The 18545-nt window shown below is 44.3% G+C and overlaps 1 protein-coding gene across 6 annotated transcripts in view; it reads left to right on the top strand.

The window, feature by feature from the left end:
• The window catches only part of inpp4ab (inositol polyphosphate-4-phosphatase type I Ab), a 221968-nt gene that overhangs the window by 162692 nt on the left and 40731 nt on the right, over positions 1-18545 (top strand). For 5 of the 6 annotated variants that reach the window (XR_009654506.1, XR_009654505.1, XM_060918996.1 and 2 more), the window contains exons 16-19: positions 11476-11508; positions 11751-11923; positions 16298-16421; positions 18171-18438. Coding sequence is in view for 4 of the 6 variants with exons in the window: in XM_060918996.1 (XP_060774979.1) it covers positions 11476-11508; positions 11751-11923; positions 16298-16421; positions 18171-18438 (598 nt within the window). In the remaining 2 variants the exon portion in view is untranslated. The remainder of the gene's footprint in view (positions 1-11475; positions 11509-11750; positions 11924-16297; positions 16422-18170; positions 18439-18545) is intronic. The other variant, XM_060918994.1, reaches the window with a different exon arrangement.

Below are 18545 nucleotides of genomic sequence, written 5' to 3'. Positions count from 1 at the left end.
ACATACTTTTCACAGAATTAAAATATGTTTATCTGTTCTTGAGATATTACAAATCAAATATTGAAAAATGGCTTAATTTTTAGAAAACTGATGACGTAATATTATGTATTAGGATCACATGGTCCAAAACGGGCCTCATTAACGAATGAAATCAAATGTTGTTGTGTTTTGTTTTTTTTCTTAACTTTTTTTTTTTTGAAGATATTTACATGGAAATATATCATCCCTATAAAAGTTATCTGATTGATATTCACGAGTAATCCAGTTAGAAACCGATCAGGAGAGAGAGAGCCTGACCGCTTTCCTGTGACTCAAAAAACACTGGCAGTTTCCTGATGTCCCACGAGCAGAGAGTGAACTCTGTTGTACCAACTTCAAGCTGCCGTTACTCCCAAAGTACTGAACAGCTCTCAATGAGATACAGCCCCGATTCCAAAAAAGTTGGGACAAAGTACAAATTGTAAATAAAAACGGAATGCAATAATTTACAAATCTCAAAAACTGATATTGTATTCACAATAGAACATAGACAACATATCAAATGTCGAAAGTGAGACATTTTGAAATTTCATGCCAAATATTGGCTCATTTGAAATTTCATGACAGCAACACATCTCAAAAAAGTTGGGACAGGGGCAATAAGAGGCTGGAAAAGTTAAAGGTACAAAAAAGGAACAGCTGGAGGACCAAATTGCAACTCATTAGGTCAATTGGCAATAGGTCATTAACATGACTGGGTATAAAAAGAGCATCTTGGAGTGGCAGCGGCTCTCAGAAGTAAAGATGGGAAGAGGATCACCAATCCCCCTAATTCTGTGCCGACAAATAGTGGAGCAATATCAGAAAGGAGTTCGACAGTGTAAAATTGCAAAGAGTTTGAACATATCATCATCTACAGTGCATAATATCATCAAAAGATTCAGAGAATCTGGAAGAATCTCTGTGTGTAAGGGTCAAGGCCGGAAAACCATACTGGGTGCCCATGATCTTCGGGCCCTTAGACGGCACTGCATCACATACAGGCATGCTTCTGTATTGGAAATCACAAAATGGGCTCAGGAATATTTCCAGAGAACATTATCTGTGAACACAATTCACCGTGCCATCCGCCGTTGCCAGCTAAAACTCTATAGTTCAAAGAAGAAGCCGTATCTAAACATGATCCAGAAGCGCAGACGTCTTCTCTGGGCCAAGGCTCATTTAAAATGGACTGTGGCAAAGTGGAAAACTGTTCTGTGGTCAGACACATCAAAATTTGAAGCTCTTTATGGAAATCAGGGACACCGTGTCATTCGGACTAAAGAGGAGAAGGACGACCCGAGTTGTTATCAGCGCTCAGTTCAGAAGCCTGCATCTCTGATGGTATGGGGTTGCATTAGTGCGTGTGGCATGGGCAGCTTACACATCTGGAAAGACACCATCAATGCTGAAAGGTATATCCAGGTTCTAGAGCAACATATGCTCCCATCCAGATGATGTCTCTTTCAGGGAAGACCTTGCATTTTCCAACATGACAATGCCAAACCACATACTGCATCAATTACAGCATCACGGCTGCGTAGAAGAAGGGTCCGGGTACTGAACTGGCCAGCCTGCAGTCCAGGTCTTTCACCCATAGAAAACATTTGGTGCATCATAAAATGGAAGATACGACAAAAAAGACCTAAGACAGTTGAGCAACTAGAATCCTACATTAGACAAGAATGGGTTAACATTCCTATCCCTAAACTTGAGCAACTTGTCTCCTCAGTCCCCAGACGTTTACAGACTGTTGTAAAGAGAAAAGGGGATGTCTCACAGTGGTAAACATGGCCTTGTCCCAACTTTTTTGAGATGTGTTGTTGTCATGAAATTTAAAATCACCTAATTTTTCTCTTTAAATGATGCATTTTCTCAGTTTAAACATTTGATATGTCATCTATGTTCTATTCTGAATAAAATATGGAATTTTGAAACTTCCACATCATTGCATTCTGTTTTTATTTACAATTTGTACTTTGTCCCAACTTTTTTGGAATCTGGGTTGTAAATTTCTTTGGAAAGCAGAGATTTTAAGATTGTTAATGATAGTATTCACGATAGAAAATATTCAAGAGTTAAGCAATGACAGATTTGGAAACTTAGATGAGCGTCTGATATGCCTATTACAGAAACGTGTGTGTGTGTGTGTAAATATATATACACTATATAAGTGCGTGATTATAAGAAATTTATGCACACCTTCACACCTTCTGAAAAATTAGATCAGACTGTGGTATAATTACTAAATCATTGTTGGTGTTCGTTTGCTGTGGTCTAATTTAGGATGTGCTGTTACTGGAAGTGGACCAGCTTCACAGTAGTAAGAATACCATTGAATGGAAATACCTCAATCTCAACACCCCATCATTGATTTTTTTTTTTTTCCTGTAACAGCAAGTCATTTTTTTTCCCTTACTTACACATTGTACAGAATGTATTAATGCCTGCCAATGTTGTAACCGTGAGAGCGGTGAGGGCTTGTGTTCATTTTCCCACACCAGTGAGAATGTAGGAAATTAGTAAGTTGAAAACGACTTTTGGGGGTGTTAGCTGAACGTGTGAATGATAAAAGGAATGGTGTGAGTGGAAAAATAATGCATTTGTGTAAGAATTTGATCATGTGCAAATGTATGGTTTGTACGAGAGCAAAAAAAAAAAAAAGAAGAGAGATTTGTGTGAAATCTGAACGAATTCTGCTCATGATCTTTACGTCTGGCAATAAAATGACACCACACATGTGACCTATGCTTATGCTGCTTATTAGCTTTTCTCACACACATAGATGCACTCGTGTGTCATTTCACTTTCCTTCTTCTCACCTGCATGTCAGGATGTGCATGCTGCCATAGCAACAAGCTTATTGCCTTAATTTATTTTTTTGCACAAGTTTTTTTTTTTTTAAATATCAATCTAGCTTGTCACTTTGTCCATGTCCTTTTATAGGATGATCGTCCATCTTTCTAATGGCACTGTTGTGGTTAGTCAGTCCATGACCTTGTCTTGTGTGTGTCTGTGTCTGTGTGTCTTTGTGTGTGTTGAATACAGAAAATGTGAACTGTAAACATGTTACATGTTCATGCGACTGGATCATGTTTTGTTTTTGTCAGCGTGTCATTTCTCAGTTCTTCTGGAGATTTCTGTCTTTCATCTAAGGTTGTATACTCATGTGACCTGCAGCTTGATCAGTGTTTAGCTTGCTTGTTGGCCCACACTCAGGCGTGGGAGGGTGTCTTTGTGCTGCTGTATGTCTGTTTAATCTGTTCCAGCTAGAGGGCTGGCATGACTCAGACACTGAGCTTACTGAGAAAAGTAATATAATCAACCGATAATAGTCAGTTCATCATAGTAAACAGAAACTCACACCCATACATCCATCGCATATAAAGTAGGAGGGAAATTTGAAATTATTAAAATTCAGCATTCCTTTTTTTCCAAAGTCTCAGAAAATGAAAATGTACAAAAATGTCATGTCAAGTTTATTTTTATAGTGCTTTTAACAATAGGCACTGTCGCAAAGCAGCTTTACAGAGAATTAAAGACTTGAAACATGAACTAATTTTATCCCTAATCTATCCCCATTGAGCAAGCCTGTGGCGACGGTGGCAAGGAAAAACTCCCTCAGACGACATGAGGAAGAAACCTCGAGAGGGACCAGACTCAAAAGGGAACCCATCCTCATTTGGGTGATAACAGACAACGTGATTATAAATAGCTTGCTTCTATAACAGTGTCCTGTAGAGTCACAGAGTATAACTGTGAAACCAGGAAATTCATTATAGCTTTAACACAAAGTCTATTTTGTTAAAGTTATAAACTGTTCATTGATGGAAACTTGAGTGCAAAACTGTTCATGACAACTGCAGTCCTAAAGTTAGCAAGTTAACTGTCATCCTCAGCCATAAAAGCATTATTGTAAGTGTCCAGAACATCTTCCAAGTGCGACTTCTGACTGTCCATATGGGGCCGTCCTCTACAGGAGCGATGTGATGAGACTCCAGCCAGATGTAGGGCATCAGGATGGATCAGGCAGGTCCGAGGACCTGTAAACTTGGGGATAATTGCCAACCAGTGTCACAAGGCCTGAGTGTTTGTGCTTGGATGAAGCAGGATGTACTGAAAGAATAGAGAATCATAGTGTTGTGAGCAGATCTATAATATTTATAACAGTTTACACAAGAAAATCCAATGCATATATTTATAGTTATTAGATTATCAGACAGAGTATGATGGTGACACAATGCCACCTCACATCTCCCTGGTTTGATCCTGAGCTCAGGTTGCTTTCTATGTCGAGGTTCTCTGCATGTTCTCCCTATGTCCATGTGGATTTCTGCTGGGTTCTCTGCTTTTTTTGTTGTTTTTTTGGGTTTTTTTTTTTTTTTGGGGGGGGGGGGTCCTCCACAAAAATAAATGGCAATAGATTAATTGGATATTAAAAAAAATTGTTCCTAGATGTGAACATGTGAAGGATCTGGCAACCCATCCATGGCGTATTTCACCCTCCTACCCAGTGTTGACAGAATCGGCTCCGGCTCTGGCTCCAACACAACCCTGACCAGGATAAATATAATTTCAGACAGTTATATGGTTTATTTAGCGCAGCATTAATATCAGATACAGAAAGGGGGTTTTATAGAGGCTTTGCACCATCACATGACCTCCATAGCCTCCACTACACCGCCATGACAGGAGGCACACTTGTGCTTCATTCATTCAGGTTAGTTGTTATTGATTGGCATGGGAAGGTTTTGCTGCGATTTTGGATATGCAAATCATTCTGAACAAAACAAAGACATCAGACTTTTTTTAATTTACTGAAAGTAATTCATGATCAAAGGGAAAAAAATAGAGATTTCTAAACATAGAAGGGAAAAAAATGGCTCTTAAACATACAAAGTGTTAGGACTGGGACTGTTTTGGCCTCTAGAGGCTGCTGTTATTTCCTTTTCTTGTCATGTTTGTTTTGGCCTCTAGAGGCCGCCACTGTTCCTGTGTTTTGTGTTTGTGTTGATTGCCTGTTTGTCTTCATTAGTTTCACCTGTTTCCCATTTATTTTGTGTATATATATACTCCCTCAGTTCAGTCCCTAGTCACGGAGTCTTTATGCTATGCTGTTAGTGCTAGTTCCCTCTGTCCCATGTACCTTGCCTGTGCTCTTGAGTTTTTTGGTATTTTGTTTTCTTTGGATTTGTTCTACCCTTTTGAATCTTCTGAGCGTTTTGCATTTTGCCTTTTCTTTTCTTTTCTTTTCTTTGGACTTTGTACTACCTTTTGGATCTTCTGAGCGTTTTGCATTTTGCCTCTTCTTTTTTCATTTTTGGATTATACTTTGTTTTTTGCCCCTGAACCTTTGGATTATACTTTTTGCTTTTTGCCCTGGATGTATATAGTGTATATATTGTAAATAAATTGTTTTTTGCTACTTTCTACTTTCGCCTCACGCCTCTGTATTTGAGTCATTCCCCTGGTGGCCTAGTGGGGGTTTGCTGGATCATTACACCAGCGACCCGGGTTTGATTCCCAGCAAAACCCTAACAGAAAGACTCCGTCATGACCGACTCAGCAGAGGCGTCTTCAACAGTCTACCCAGCCAACCTTCAGGGAATTATGGCAGCTTTGACACGCTATGGAGCTACCATGGACACTCAGGGACAAATACTTGCAAGCCAACGTGAGGCCCTTGCTCGCCACAAGGTACTGCTTCAGCAAATTGGGAAAACCCTGGCACAGCTGACTCCTCTGCCCGCATCTCCTCATCCTGATTCTGCTCCAGTGCCTCCCGCCATGCTGCCTCCTTCATCTCGCGAACCCAGCCTTCCTGCACCACAGAAGTATGACGGCAAGCACGGTGAATGCCGGGAGTTCCTTACCCAGTGCCAACTCACCTTTGAGCTCCAGCCTACCACCTACACTACAGATCGCCTCAAGATTGCCTTCGTGATAACCTTGTTAGCTGGTAAGGCACGAGCTTGGGCAACAGCTATCTGGCAGAGACAGGGACCCGAGTGCTCTGATTTTGAACTGTTTACAGAAGAGATGCTTCGGGTCTTCGATCAGGCGGACATCAGTACAGACGCAGCCAGAAGGCTCATGTCCATCCGGCAAGGAGGAAGCGTCGCAGACTACGCCATATCGTTCCGGACACCCGCAGCAGTCAGCGGATGGAACGAGGCTGCCCTGGTTTCAGCCTTTCACCATGGTTTGTCTGACCCCATCAAAGACGGCCTGGCCTCTATCAGATGCCCAAGTGACCTCGAAACACTGACTTCCCATGCCATTCGTCTTGACAACAGGATGAGAGAACGCCGACAAGTCCTGAGCCTCCCTGGCCTCACTGCCTCGACCTGGAGCCCGTCTACCTCCTCCAGTGACTGTCCAGAGCCCATGCAAGTTGGCCATACTCGTCTCTCCACAGCTGAAAGGGAGCGCAGAAGGAGGGACAAGTGCTGCATCTACTGTGGCAAGCCTGGCCACTTCCGAGCATCATGTCCCGAGCTCTCGGGAAAAGGACCGCCCCGTCCAGCTGAGGGAGGGTTGTGACGGGGCCTACCCTCTCTCCTGAACTTCCTGGCCAAGGAGTCTACATCCCGGTCTCCATCTCCTGGGGTGAGTCCGTCCACTCCTGTCAAGCCTTGTTAGATTCCGGGGCGGCTGGAAACTTTATGGATGTCAACTTCGCCCAAAGTATCAATGTCCCGACTGCACCTCTTGAAGTCCCACTGTCTGTGTCTGCCCTCGATGGCCAAGCATTAGGTGATGGAAGAGTCACCCAAGTTACTTCTCCAGTCTTTCTCCAGTCTCAAGGTCACAAGGAAGAGATATCCCTGCATCTTATTCATTCACCAGAGTTCCCAGTGATTCTAGGCCTTCCTTGGCTTACCCGCCACAACCCTCGTATAGACTGGGTCACTAGCCAGGTTGTGGAATGGGGTCCTGCGTGCCATGCCTCTTGTCTGCTCTCTAGCTCTCCTGTGTCTCCTGCCGAGCCCCCCGATCTCACCGAGCTATCTCAAGTTCCCACAGAGTACTGGGATTTGAAGGAGGTATTTAGCAAAAGCAGAGCCGCCGTTCTTCCTCCGCACTGTGCCTACGACTGTGCCATCGACTTGCTCCCTGGGACTACCCCTCCTCGGGGCAGACTGTTCTCCCTCTCTCAGCCAGAACGCAAGGCCATGGAGGAATACCTCAAGGACGCCCTGGTCTCTGGGTTCATTCGACCTTCCACCTCACCTGCTGGTGCCGGCTTCTTCTTTGTCGGCAAGAAGGATGGGGGGGCTCCAACCATGTATTGACTACAGGGGCCTGAACAAGATCACTGTGCGCAACCGCTGTCCCCTTCCGCTGATGTCCACAGCATTCGACCTGCTCCAAGGCGCCACCGTCTTCACTAAGTTGGACTTACGGAATGCATACCACCTCATCCGTATCCAACAGGGAGACGAGTGGAAGACTGCCTTTAACACCTCGTCAGGGCACTACGAGTACCAGGTGATACCCTTCGGACTCACCAACGCACCAGCTGTTTTTCAGGCCCTTATCAACGACGTCTTGAGGGACATGATCAATCAGCATGTTTTCGTCTACCTCGATGACATCTTAATATTCTTTAAGACTTTGCAGGAGCACCGCCACCATGTCCGCCAGGTTCTCCAGAGGCTGCTACGGAACAATCTGTTTGCGAAGGCCCAGAAGTGCGAGTTTCATGTTCCCAAGGTCTCCTTCCTGGGATTTATTGTACGGACGGGTCAACTCCAAATGGACCCAGCCAAGACCCTGGCCGTCCGGGACTGGCCCACTCCCAAGTCCGTCAAGGAGGTGCAGCGGTTCTTAGGATTCGCTAACTTTTACCGCAAGTTCGTCAGGAACTTCAGTTCCGTAGCAGCACCCATGTCAGATCTCACCAAAAGGACTGGTGGATCTTATGTCTGGTCTCCTCAGGCGGAAAAGGCGTTTAAAGACCTCAAACACCGCTTCTGCATGGCACCCATCCTGGTCCTCCCGGACAATTCTCAACCATTCATCGTCGAGGTGGACGCCTCGGACAGCGGTGTCGGCGCGGTTCTGTCCCAACGCTCGGAGGGTAAGCTGCACCCCTGCGCATACTTCTCCCACCGCCTGAGCCCTGCGGAGTCCTGGTATGATGTGGGGGATCGGGAACTGCTTGCGGTGAAACTGGCCCTTGAGGAGTGGAGGCACTGGCTGGAAGGAGCGCAACATCCATTCCTGGTTTGGACAGACCACAAGAACCTGGAGTACCTCCAGCAAGCTAAGAGGCTGAACCCACGACAGGCTAGGTGGGCCTTGTTTTTCAGCCGATTCAATTTCACCCTTTCATACCACCCGGGCTCTAAGAACACCAAACCAGACGCGCTCTCCAGGCTGTTCTCGCCCAACAACAGGGAGAGTGAAGTTGGGCCTATTATCCCTGTGTGGCCCCTGTCCGCTGGGGTGTTGAGGAGGCCGTCCGACAAGCTCAACGCCAGGACCCTGGTCCTGGGACGGGGCCACCGGGCCTCCTGTACGTCCCTCGTCAAGCCCGGGCCAAGGTTCTCCAGTGGGGTCACTCTTCCCCTCTCACCGCCCACCCGGGAGCTTGGAGGACCCTGGACTTCTTGAAAAGACGCTTCTGGTGGCCAAACATGAAGAAGGAAGTGAGGTCATTCGTCCTGTCCTGTGATATCTGCACCAGAACCAAGAATCCTCGACAGCGTCCCCAGGGTCTCCTGCATCCTCTGCCTATTCCCCGGTGTCCCTGGTCCCATGTGGCGGTCGACTTCATCACGGGCCTGCCAGACTCTCAAGGTAACACTGTCGTTTTGGTTATAGTCGACAGATTCTTGAAGGCCTGCTGCTTCATACCACTGTGCAAACTCCCTTCTGCTCTGGAAACAGCTAAATTAATGTTTAATCATGTCTTCCGAGTCTTTGGTCTCCCACAGGACATCGTCTCAGACCGGGGGCCCCAGTTCTCCTCCCGAGTGTGGCACGGGTTTTGCAAGCTCATCAGAGCCACTGCCAGCCTCTCCTCTGGGTTCCACCCCCAGTCCAATGGCCAGACAGAGAGGCTCAACCAGGACCTGGAAACCACCCTGTGAGGCCTGGCTATGGATAACCTGACATCGTGGAGCACCTGGTTGCCATGGGCAGAGTACGCCCACAACACCCTGCAGTCATCGGCCACCAAGCTGTCGCCGTTCCAGTGCCAATTCGGGTTCTAGCCACCTCTGTTCCCGGACCAGGAGGAGGACGCTGGGGTGCCCTCGGTCAACCAATATGTGAGACGGTGTCGCAAGACCTGGAGCAAGGTCAGGAGGACCCTCATCTAGACCTCCAGAACCAACCAGACTCAGGCCAACCGCCATAGAAGGCCTGCCCACGTTTTCCGCCCTGGGCAGCGGGTTTGGCTGTCCGCCAAGGACCTTCCACTATGGGTGGAGAACCGCAAGCTTGCTCCTCGCTACATTGGCCCCTTCAAAGTTGTGCGCAGGGTGAACCCTGTCTCCTACCGGATCCAGTTACCACGAACTCTAAGGATCAACCCCACATTCCATGTTTCCCTGTTGCGGCCCATATTGTCGTCCACGTATGCCCCTGCCCCTAGGAATCCCCCGCCCCCCCGCATCTTTCAGGGTCAGACTGTGCATCGCCTGCTTGACTCCCGCCGAGTCCGCGGTGGGCTCCAATATTTAGTGGACTGGGAGGGCTATGGCCCTGAGGAGCGCTGCTGGGTCCCAGCTCGGGACATATTAGATAAAGAACTTTGTCGGGACTTCCATTCGGCCCATCCGGATCGCCCTGGGAACGTCAGGAGACGCTCCTAGAGGGGGGGGGGGTCCTGTTAGGACTGGGACTGTTTTGGCCTCTAGAGGCTGCTGTTATTTCCTTTTCTTGTCATGTTTGTTTTGGCCTCTAGAGGCCGCCACTGTTCCTGTGTTTTGTGTTTGTGTTGATTGCCTGTTTGTCTTCATTAGTTTCACCAGTTTCCCATTTATTTTGTGTATATATACTCCCTCAGTTCAGTCCCTAGTCACGGAGTCTTTATGCTATGCTGTTAGTGCTAGTTCCCTCTGTCCCATGTACCTTGCCTGTGCTCTTGAGTTTTTTGGTATTTTGTTTTCTTTGGATTTGTTCTACCCTTTTGAATCTTCTGAGCGTTTTGCATTTTGCCTTTTCTTTTCTTTTCTTTGGACTTTGTACTACCTTTTGGATCTTCTGAGTGTTTTGCATTTTGCCTCTTCTTTTTTCATTTTTGGATTATACTTTTTGCTTTTTGCCCCTGAACCTTTGGATTATACTTTTTGCTTTTTGCCCTGGATTGTATATAGTGTATATATTGTAAATAAACTGTTTTTTGCTACTTTCTACTTTCGCCTCACGCCTCTGTATTTGAGTCATTCCCCTGGTGGCCTAGTGGGGGTTTGCTGGATCATTACACCAGCGACCCGGGTTCGATTCCCAGCAAAACCCTAACACAAAGTGCAGCAAGGTGCTCATTCTTATACAGAGAAGTGAATATGAGCTTGAGTACCTCACTGCACTTTGTCTCTTACACTCGTGTTCACGTCACTGGATTAGAATAAGCACCTTGCTGCAGTCCTGAAATTATTATTATTATTATTCATCTCATCTCATTATCTCTAGCCGCTTTATCCTGTTCTACAGGGTCGCAGGCAAGCTGGAGCCTATCCCAGCTGACTACGGGCTTAAGGCGGGGTACACCCTGAACAAGTCACCAGGTCATCACAGGGCCGACACATAGACACAGACAACCATTCACACTCACATTCACACCTACAGTCAATTGAGAGCCACCAGTTAACCTAACCTGCATGTCTTTGGACTGTGGGGGAAACCGGAGCACCCGGAGGAAACCCATGCGGACATGGGGAGAACATGCAAACTCCACACAGAAAGGCCCTCGTCGGCCACGGGGCTCGAACCCGGACCTTCTTGCTGTGAGGCGACAGCACTAACCACTACACCACCGTGCCGCCCATTATTATTTATTTATTTATTTATTTATTATTATTCTTACCTTCGTGGAAATGAAGTGAGCATACCATAGGGTTTTTGACCTCTCCATTCAACACAGAGTCCTGCTGAATTTTTGCGAGCCATTTCCCCCTTCTGTTTAGAAATCTTTCTATTTTTCCCCTGATGATGAATTACTTTTGGTAGATTAAAAAATCTGATGTCTTTGTTTCATTCAAAACGATTTGCACATCTAAAAATGCAGCAAAACCTTCCCATACTGATCAATAACAACTGACTCATCTGAATGAAGCACTACAAGTGTGCCTCCTGTCATGGCGGCATAGTTACAGTTGCTATGGGGGTCACGTGACGGTGCAAAGAGCCACAGTGTGTGTTTGTGTGTGTTTGTCTGTGTGAGCTTGGCAAGGCCAGACTGTATGTGCTAGTTGTGCTTCCTAACTGTGCATGTTGCCCCTCTAGATGGCAGTAGCAGCAGAGAGGAGAGTTACCCAGGTAAGACCCCCACCAACCCCTTATCGCTGATGTGCTTATGCTAAATGTTTATGAAAGAGTCGTGTTTTTTTTCTTTCCCCATAATTTCCCTGTGCTTTGTGTTGTCTATTTTTATGTTGTCCTGTAGCAGTACAAAATTGAGCCAATATGTTACATATTGACTACTAATTACTGCTTCATAGTGAATAATACTGGTCTGTAGTTGATTTGTGTGTATGTGTGTGTGAATGTGCATATATCAGGTGAGTGGAGTGAGGCACTGTATCCCCTGCTAACCACACTAACAGAGTGCGTGGCAATGATGAGTGACAAGGCAAAAAAGTCAATGGTGTTCCTGCTAATGCAAGACCGAGCACCAACCATCGCCATGGACCTCAGTGTGCAGTACCGCCGAGACGTGGTCTTCTGCCAGACAGTGAGTAAACAAAAACATCAACACACAAACATCAGGCATGTAACGAAAAATAATCTACAGTCCAATCAATTTTTTAACGTTTTCTAGAAACAAAAAAATGGCCAAGGAACATCTGTACGCTTCAGCATCCCATACTATTTTTAATACTGGAAAAATTCTTAATAGTGAGCTGAGTTGAGTTGCCCTGGAATAATAATTCATTCAGTACTGTGTGAAGGATCTGGAGTCCGACTTGAAGGGAAATTTTCAACTGTCCATATGGGCCATCCTCCACAGGAGCAATGTGATGAGACTCCAGCCAGACTAGGGCATCAGGATGGATCAGGCAGGGCTGAGGAGCAGAAGAGGTCAGCATCTTGATCTCAGGATTGACATGTACAACCCCGATTCCAGAAAAGTTGGGACAAAGTACAAATTGTAAATAAAAACAGAATACAATGATGTGGAAGTTTCAAAATTCCATATTTTATTCAGAATAGAACATAGATGACATATCAAATGTTTAAACTGAGAAAATGTATCATTTAAACAGAAAAATTAGGTGATTTTAAATTTCATGACAACAACACATCTCAAAAAAGTTGGGACAAGGCCATGTTTACCACTGTGAGACATCCCCTTTTCTCTTTACAACAGTCTGTAAACGTCTGGGGACTGAGGAGACAAGTTGCTCAAGTTTAGGGATAGGAATGTTAACCCATTCTTGTCTAATGTAGGATTCTAGTTGCTCAACTGTCTTAGGTCTTTTTTGTCGTATCTTCCGTTTTATGATGCTTCAAATGTTTTCTATGGGTGAAAGATCTGGACTGCAGGCTGGCCAGTTCAGTACCCGGACCCTTCTTCTACACAGCCGTGATGCTGTAATTGATGCAGTATGTGGTTTGGCATTGTCATGTTGGAAAATGCAAGGTCTTCCCTGAAAGAGACGTCGTCTGGATGGGAGCATATGTTGCTCTAGAACCTGGATATACCTTTCAGCATTGATGATGTCTTTCCAGATGTGTAAGCTGCCCATGCCACACGCACTAATGCAACCCCATACCATCAGAGATGCAGGCTTCTGAACTGAGCACTGATAACAACTCGGGTCGTCCTTCTCCTCTTTAGTCCGAATGACATGGCGTCCCTGATTTCCATAAAGAACTTCAAATTTTGATTCGTCTGACCACAGAACAGTTTTCCACTTTGCCACAGTCCATTTTAAATGAGCCTTGGCCCAGAGAAGATGTCTGCGCTTCTGGATCATGTTTAGATACAACTTCTTCTTTGAACTATAGAGTTTTAGCTGGCAACGGCGGATGGCACGGTGAATTGTGTTCACAGATAATGTTCTCTGGAAATATTCCTGAGCCCATTTTGTGATTTCCAATACAGAAGCATGCCTGTATGTGATGCAGTGCCGTCTAAGGGCCCGAAGATCATGGGCACCCAGTATGGTTTTCCGGCCTTGACCCTTACACACAGAGATTCTTCCAGATTCTCTGAATTTTTTGATGATATTATGCACTGTAGATGATGATATGTTCAAACTCTTTGCAATTGTACACTGCCGAACTCCTTTCTGATATTGCTCCACTGTTTGTCGGCGCAGAATTAAGGGGATTGATGATCCTCTTCCCATCTTTACTTCTGAGAGCCGCTGCCACTCCAAGATGCTCTTTTTATACCCAGTCATGTTAATGACCTATTGCCAATTGACCTAATGAGTTGCAATTTGGTCTTCCAGCTGTTCCTTTTTTGTACCTTTAACTTTTCCAGCCTCTTATTGCCCCTGTCCCAACTTTTTTGAGATGTGTTGCTGTCATGAAATTTCAAATGAGCCAATATTTGGCATGAAATTTCAAAATGTCTCACTTTTGACATTTGATATATTGTCTATGTTCTATTGTGAATACAATATCAGTTTTTGAGATTTGTAAATTATTGCATTTTGTTTTTATTTACAATTTGTACTTTGTCCCAACTTTTTTGGAATCGGGGTTGTAACTCAGAAGGACAGACAGGGACGGGGGGTTGCCGCCGCCAATGCTAACATTGCCAACCTTCCCAGATTAGTCGGAAAATTGATAATTAACCTCAAAAGCCTTCCAGTGCATGCACCAAGCTGTGGGTTTACAGCAGAGCAAGTTATTTCCCTTCAACCAGACCTTATATTTCATCTGGCTGGCTTACGCTAGTTGATGAGTTTATTCTGTAGATTATGTACTGCTTATGATCAGACCGAGGCAGGTCATGACGCACGGGCACTGCTGCTTGATCAGGCAGTCACAGTGAAAGTCAGTTGCCTGGCTAAAAGGTATACAAGCTATTGCTGAGAGGTTTTGCTCTTTTATGTGATACTCAGTAACTGTAACAGCAACATTAATCTGCACAATTTATTCTCATAACGCTTCTGTAACCTTGAGCTATCATAAATAACGAGGCTTCACCCCAAATTGCGTACTATCATACTAAATAGTATGTCGTAACACCTGGCATCATTACTAGTTACCGTAGGTATACTACTTAGTGTGCCTTGTTTGGTTTGGGACACATCCTTGAAACCTTGAGATTTGTGTGCACTGGAGGAAAAGTGCAGCACAACCCACGCTTTCACAATGCAGAGGTACTGTGAAAGCAGCGAGTATCTTTCTTCGTGAATTATTAGATTGTAATGTTGTTATAATATACACACACACACACACACACACACACAGTACTGTGCAAAAGTCTTAGGCACATGTAAAAAAAATGCTGTAGACCAAAAATGGCTTAAAAATAATTAAATTAAATATTTCAACGTTAAAAAATACTATGAATAGTAATCAGTAATCCGTAATCAATGAAACAAAGTCAGTATTTGGTGTGAGATGACCCTTTAAAAAAAATTGTAGTCTCAGGTACAATGAGTGCAGTTTTATAAGGAAATGAGCTGTATGTTTACTGAGTATCTTACAGAATCAGCCACAGTTCTTCTGAACACTTTGACTGTCACACTCGCTTATTAATTTTGCGCCAAAACCCAGTAGCCTTCATTATGTTTTCTTTTTTTATTCTTAAAAGTGGGCTCTTTTGTAATATGCCGCTCAGATACAAACACATTTTTTTTCTTTAGCATTTAATTTTTACTGGAAAACTAACATTTGGAACTCTATAATGTTTTTGTACTGACTCGATAATGTAGAAATCATAAAATAGAAATTTATAACAGTTTGTATGGGAAAAAAATAGGATGCACAGTACTGTGTGATGCTCTTCCATGTTGTTGTTCTTCTTTAGGGTTGTTTTGGCGATTGGCAAACCAAAGTAAAGGTGCATTACTGCCACCGACTGGGCTTGAGTGTGGAACAGGAGATATTGGGGGGGGGACTATATTCTTTTCGCTATTTCTGTTTCTTTTAAATACTTGATAAAGTAATGTATCTGACTTGATGCTCTCCACCATTTTGTTTTTCTCTACTCACAGTATGAGCTGATAGCCTAGTAGTAGAGTAGCCAATCAGAGTGCGCAATTGCTCATGTCCAGTGAATGTGGATAGAATGTAGTGGTTAGCACTTAGATTACCAGAAATTGCTTCCATGGTAACGTTGAGCAAATTTTGTTAGCTAGACAATGCAACAGAGTAGTAGTATGTCTAACTAGCTAGCTCAGTAAGTTAGTGCTTGCTAATACAAGGGCAAGCCTGTGTTTAAAGGTGAGGAGCTGGTGAGGGTTTGCACACTGGAATTAGTGACCAAAAATGTGATCCAAAGTTTCTTTATGTTAGTGAAATAAATTGATGCAGGTTGTGAGGTAGTTATGTAATATCGTACACTCACCGGCCACTTTAATAGGAACTTGTTCTTGATTCTAAGTTTCCTGTTCTTGGCTGGCAGGAGTGGAACACTATGTGCTGTTCTGCCGCTGCATGTTGAGATGCTTTTCTGCTCACCATGGTTGTAAAGAGTTGCTATGAGTTATTATATCCTTCCTGGCAAATCAAACCAATCTAGCCATTTTCCTCTGACCTCTCTTATCAACAAGGCATTTCCACTCACAGAACTGTCATTTCTCACTCAATGTTTTTTGTTTTCTGCTCCACTCTGTGTATGAAAATCCCAGGAGATCAAGTTTCTGAAATACTCAAACCAGTCCATCTGGCACCAACACCCATGCCTTAGTGAAAGTCATACTTTAAGATCACAGTTTCTCCCATTTGGATGTTTGAAGTGAACATGAACTGAAGCTCTTGATTTGTATCTATACGATTTTCTGTATTGTGCTGCTGTCAAGGGATTGGCTAATTAGATAACCGCATAAAACAGCAGGTGGATGGGTGTACCTAATAAAGTGGGCAGTGAGTGTCTAATATATACTGTAATATACACTTCTTTGTTTCCTCCTTCTCTCTCTAGCTTACTGCTCTTATTTGTGGCTTTATCATTAAACTGAGGAATTGTCTCCGTGACGACGGCTTCCTGAGGCAGCTATACACCATTGGACTGCTTGCTCAGTTTGAAAGTCTGCTGAGTACCTATGGTGAGCACTTAAAGCAGGGGTCATCAAACTACGGCCCGCGGGTCGACTCCGGCCCGCCACCCCCCTTTGACCGGCCCCCCAGCCCCTCTGCCCCCCACTACTTGAACCGGCCCTATGAGGCAATCCCCAAAAGTGGTCATGGCCTATTTTTTTAAATTGCTTTTTGGCAAATAATAACATGTCTGCATCTTGTATTTTGTTGATTTTATCAATTAAAATTGATATTTAGTTATAAAATGAACTATTCATATTTTCCGAATTTTCGTCATATGCTCGCGATCAAGCAGTGACAGGCAGCGCACGCGCAGAGAACTGTCAGTGTTCAGGACAGCAAAATGGCTAGCGGTCAGCGAAAAGCTGACAGAGAGTGCAGAGTTTTTAAAGAACAGTGGACCACCGATTTTTTTTTCGTTCAGTGTAAGGACCATGCAGTTTGTCTTGTATGTAAAAAAAGTGTGTCGGTTTTCAAAGAATATAATCTGTGTCGTCACTACGAAACCCGCCACAAAGAGTATGCTAGTTTGGGAGGACAAACAAGAGAAGACAGGATTCGGAGGATGAAATGCGGACTGGCTGCACAACAGAATGTATTCCTTCGCCAAACCCAGATCAACCAGGCTGCTGTCCGAGCTAGCTATAAGGTAGCTCACCTACTAGCTACCCATGGAAAGCCGATTACTGATGGGGTTAAAGTATGCATGCTTGCTGTGGCCGAGGAGGTGTGTCCCGACAAGAAGGATGCGCTCAATGCGGTGAGTCTCTCCACACCTACTATGACCAGGTGAACCGAAGATTTTGGGGACAACGTGTATGACCAGCTGAATGAGAGAGCGTCAGAATTCGAGTTTTTTGCTTTGGCCATGGATGAGAGCAATGACGTGCAGGACACAGCACAACTGCTGTGATCTATTGATCTATTGCTCATATTATTATAATTTCACTGTTTTTTTAATGTATTTATTTTATAGGCCTATTTATTTGACCTTTATTAAGTGCTGCACACAACTATTATTATTATTAATATTATTAATAATATCAACAGGTCTACCTACAATTTATAATTTTCCACTCACCTTTGCCAATGTCAATCACCTCAACTCGGCAGATGTTTCTTACCTTGACAGCTTTGATGTTATTTTTATTAGAAAATAAATAAATGGATTATCTGTGGTATTTCAGATTAAAACAAAGTGTGAAGACTCGATTACTACTTTTGCAAACCACTAGTAAAGATAAACAAATATGTGCCAGGAATCAAGTGGGGATATAGTAGTGTGGATATAGTAGCGGGGATATAGTAGTGGGGATGGTTGTGCCAGGCTAGTAATCTCTACTACACAATGAGGCCTGCTGGTGGTCATATTTGTCTGGGTCATACAATTCTATGTTATATAGCTGACCCGACCCCGGCCCCCCATCACAGTCAGGAACGACAATGTGGCCCCCAGAGAAAAAAGTTTGGTGACCCCTGACTTAAAGCATCGCGACCGTTCTGTGTGCACTGTATACATGTCCAGATGATCTGTATCTGATCTAATTCTGAAGTAGCACAGTTAAGTGTGTGACTGTTAAGCTAAATATTTTATTTAACATTTTAATGGTTGAATATGTGGCTGGAAGGTTGTTCTTTTACATCCCAGGGTTGCCAGGTAACCACTGTTACTGGGCCCTTAAGCAAATTTTCACTGCTTAGCTGTATGCTAGTAAGATATGTTTTGTGTGTGTGGTGTGTGCATGTGCACATTGTAGGAGAGGAACTAGCCATGCTTGAGGATATGAGTGTGGGGATCATGGACTTAAGGAACGTAACATTTAAGGTGACTCAGGCTGTGTCGACATCCTCTCCGGACATGCTGCCTGTGATCACGGGGAACCGCGACGGCTTTAACGTGCGCATTCCACTGCCAGGGACCATGTTCGATGCGCTGCCACGGGAAATTCAGAACGGCATGCTTCTGCGCGTGCAGCCTGTTCACTTCAATGTTGGCATCAATGAGCAGCAAACGCTCGCTGAGAAGTGAGTTCTGTTATACTATGTTTATAATGTAGTAACACCAATACCTGTAATAACCTTATTAACATTTACTTCAGTTACTCAATTTTGGTTTGTGTCAACACTGTTAT

This window comes from Neoarius graeffei, chromosome 4, assembly GCF_027579695.1.
Source record: "Neoarius graeffei isolate fNeoGra1 chromosome 4, fNeoGra1.pri, whole genome shotgun sequence".
NCBI lineage: Eukaryota > Metazoa > Chordata > Actinopteri > Siluriformes > Ariidae > Neoarius > Neoarius graeffei.
The sequence above is the reverse complement of the archived record's forward strand: the minus strand, read 5'-3'. Positions and strand labels throughout refer to the sequence as shown.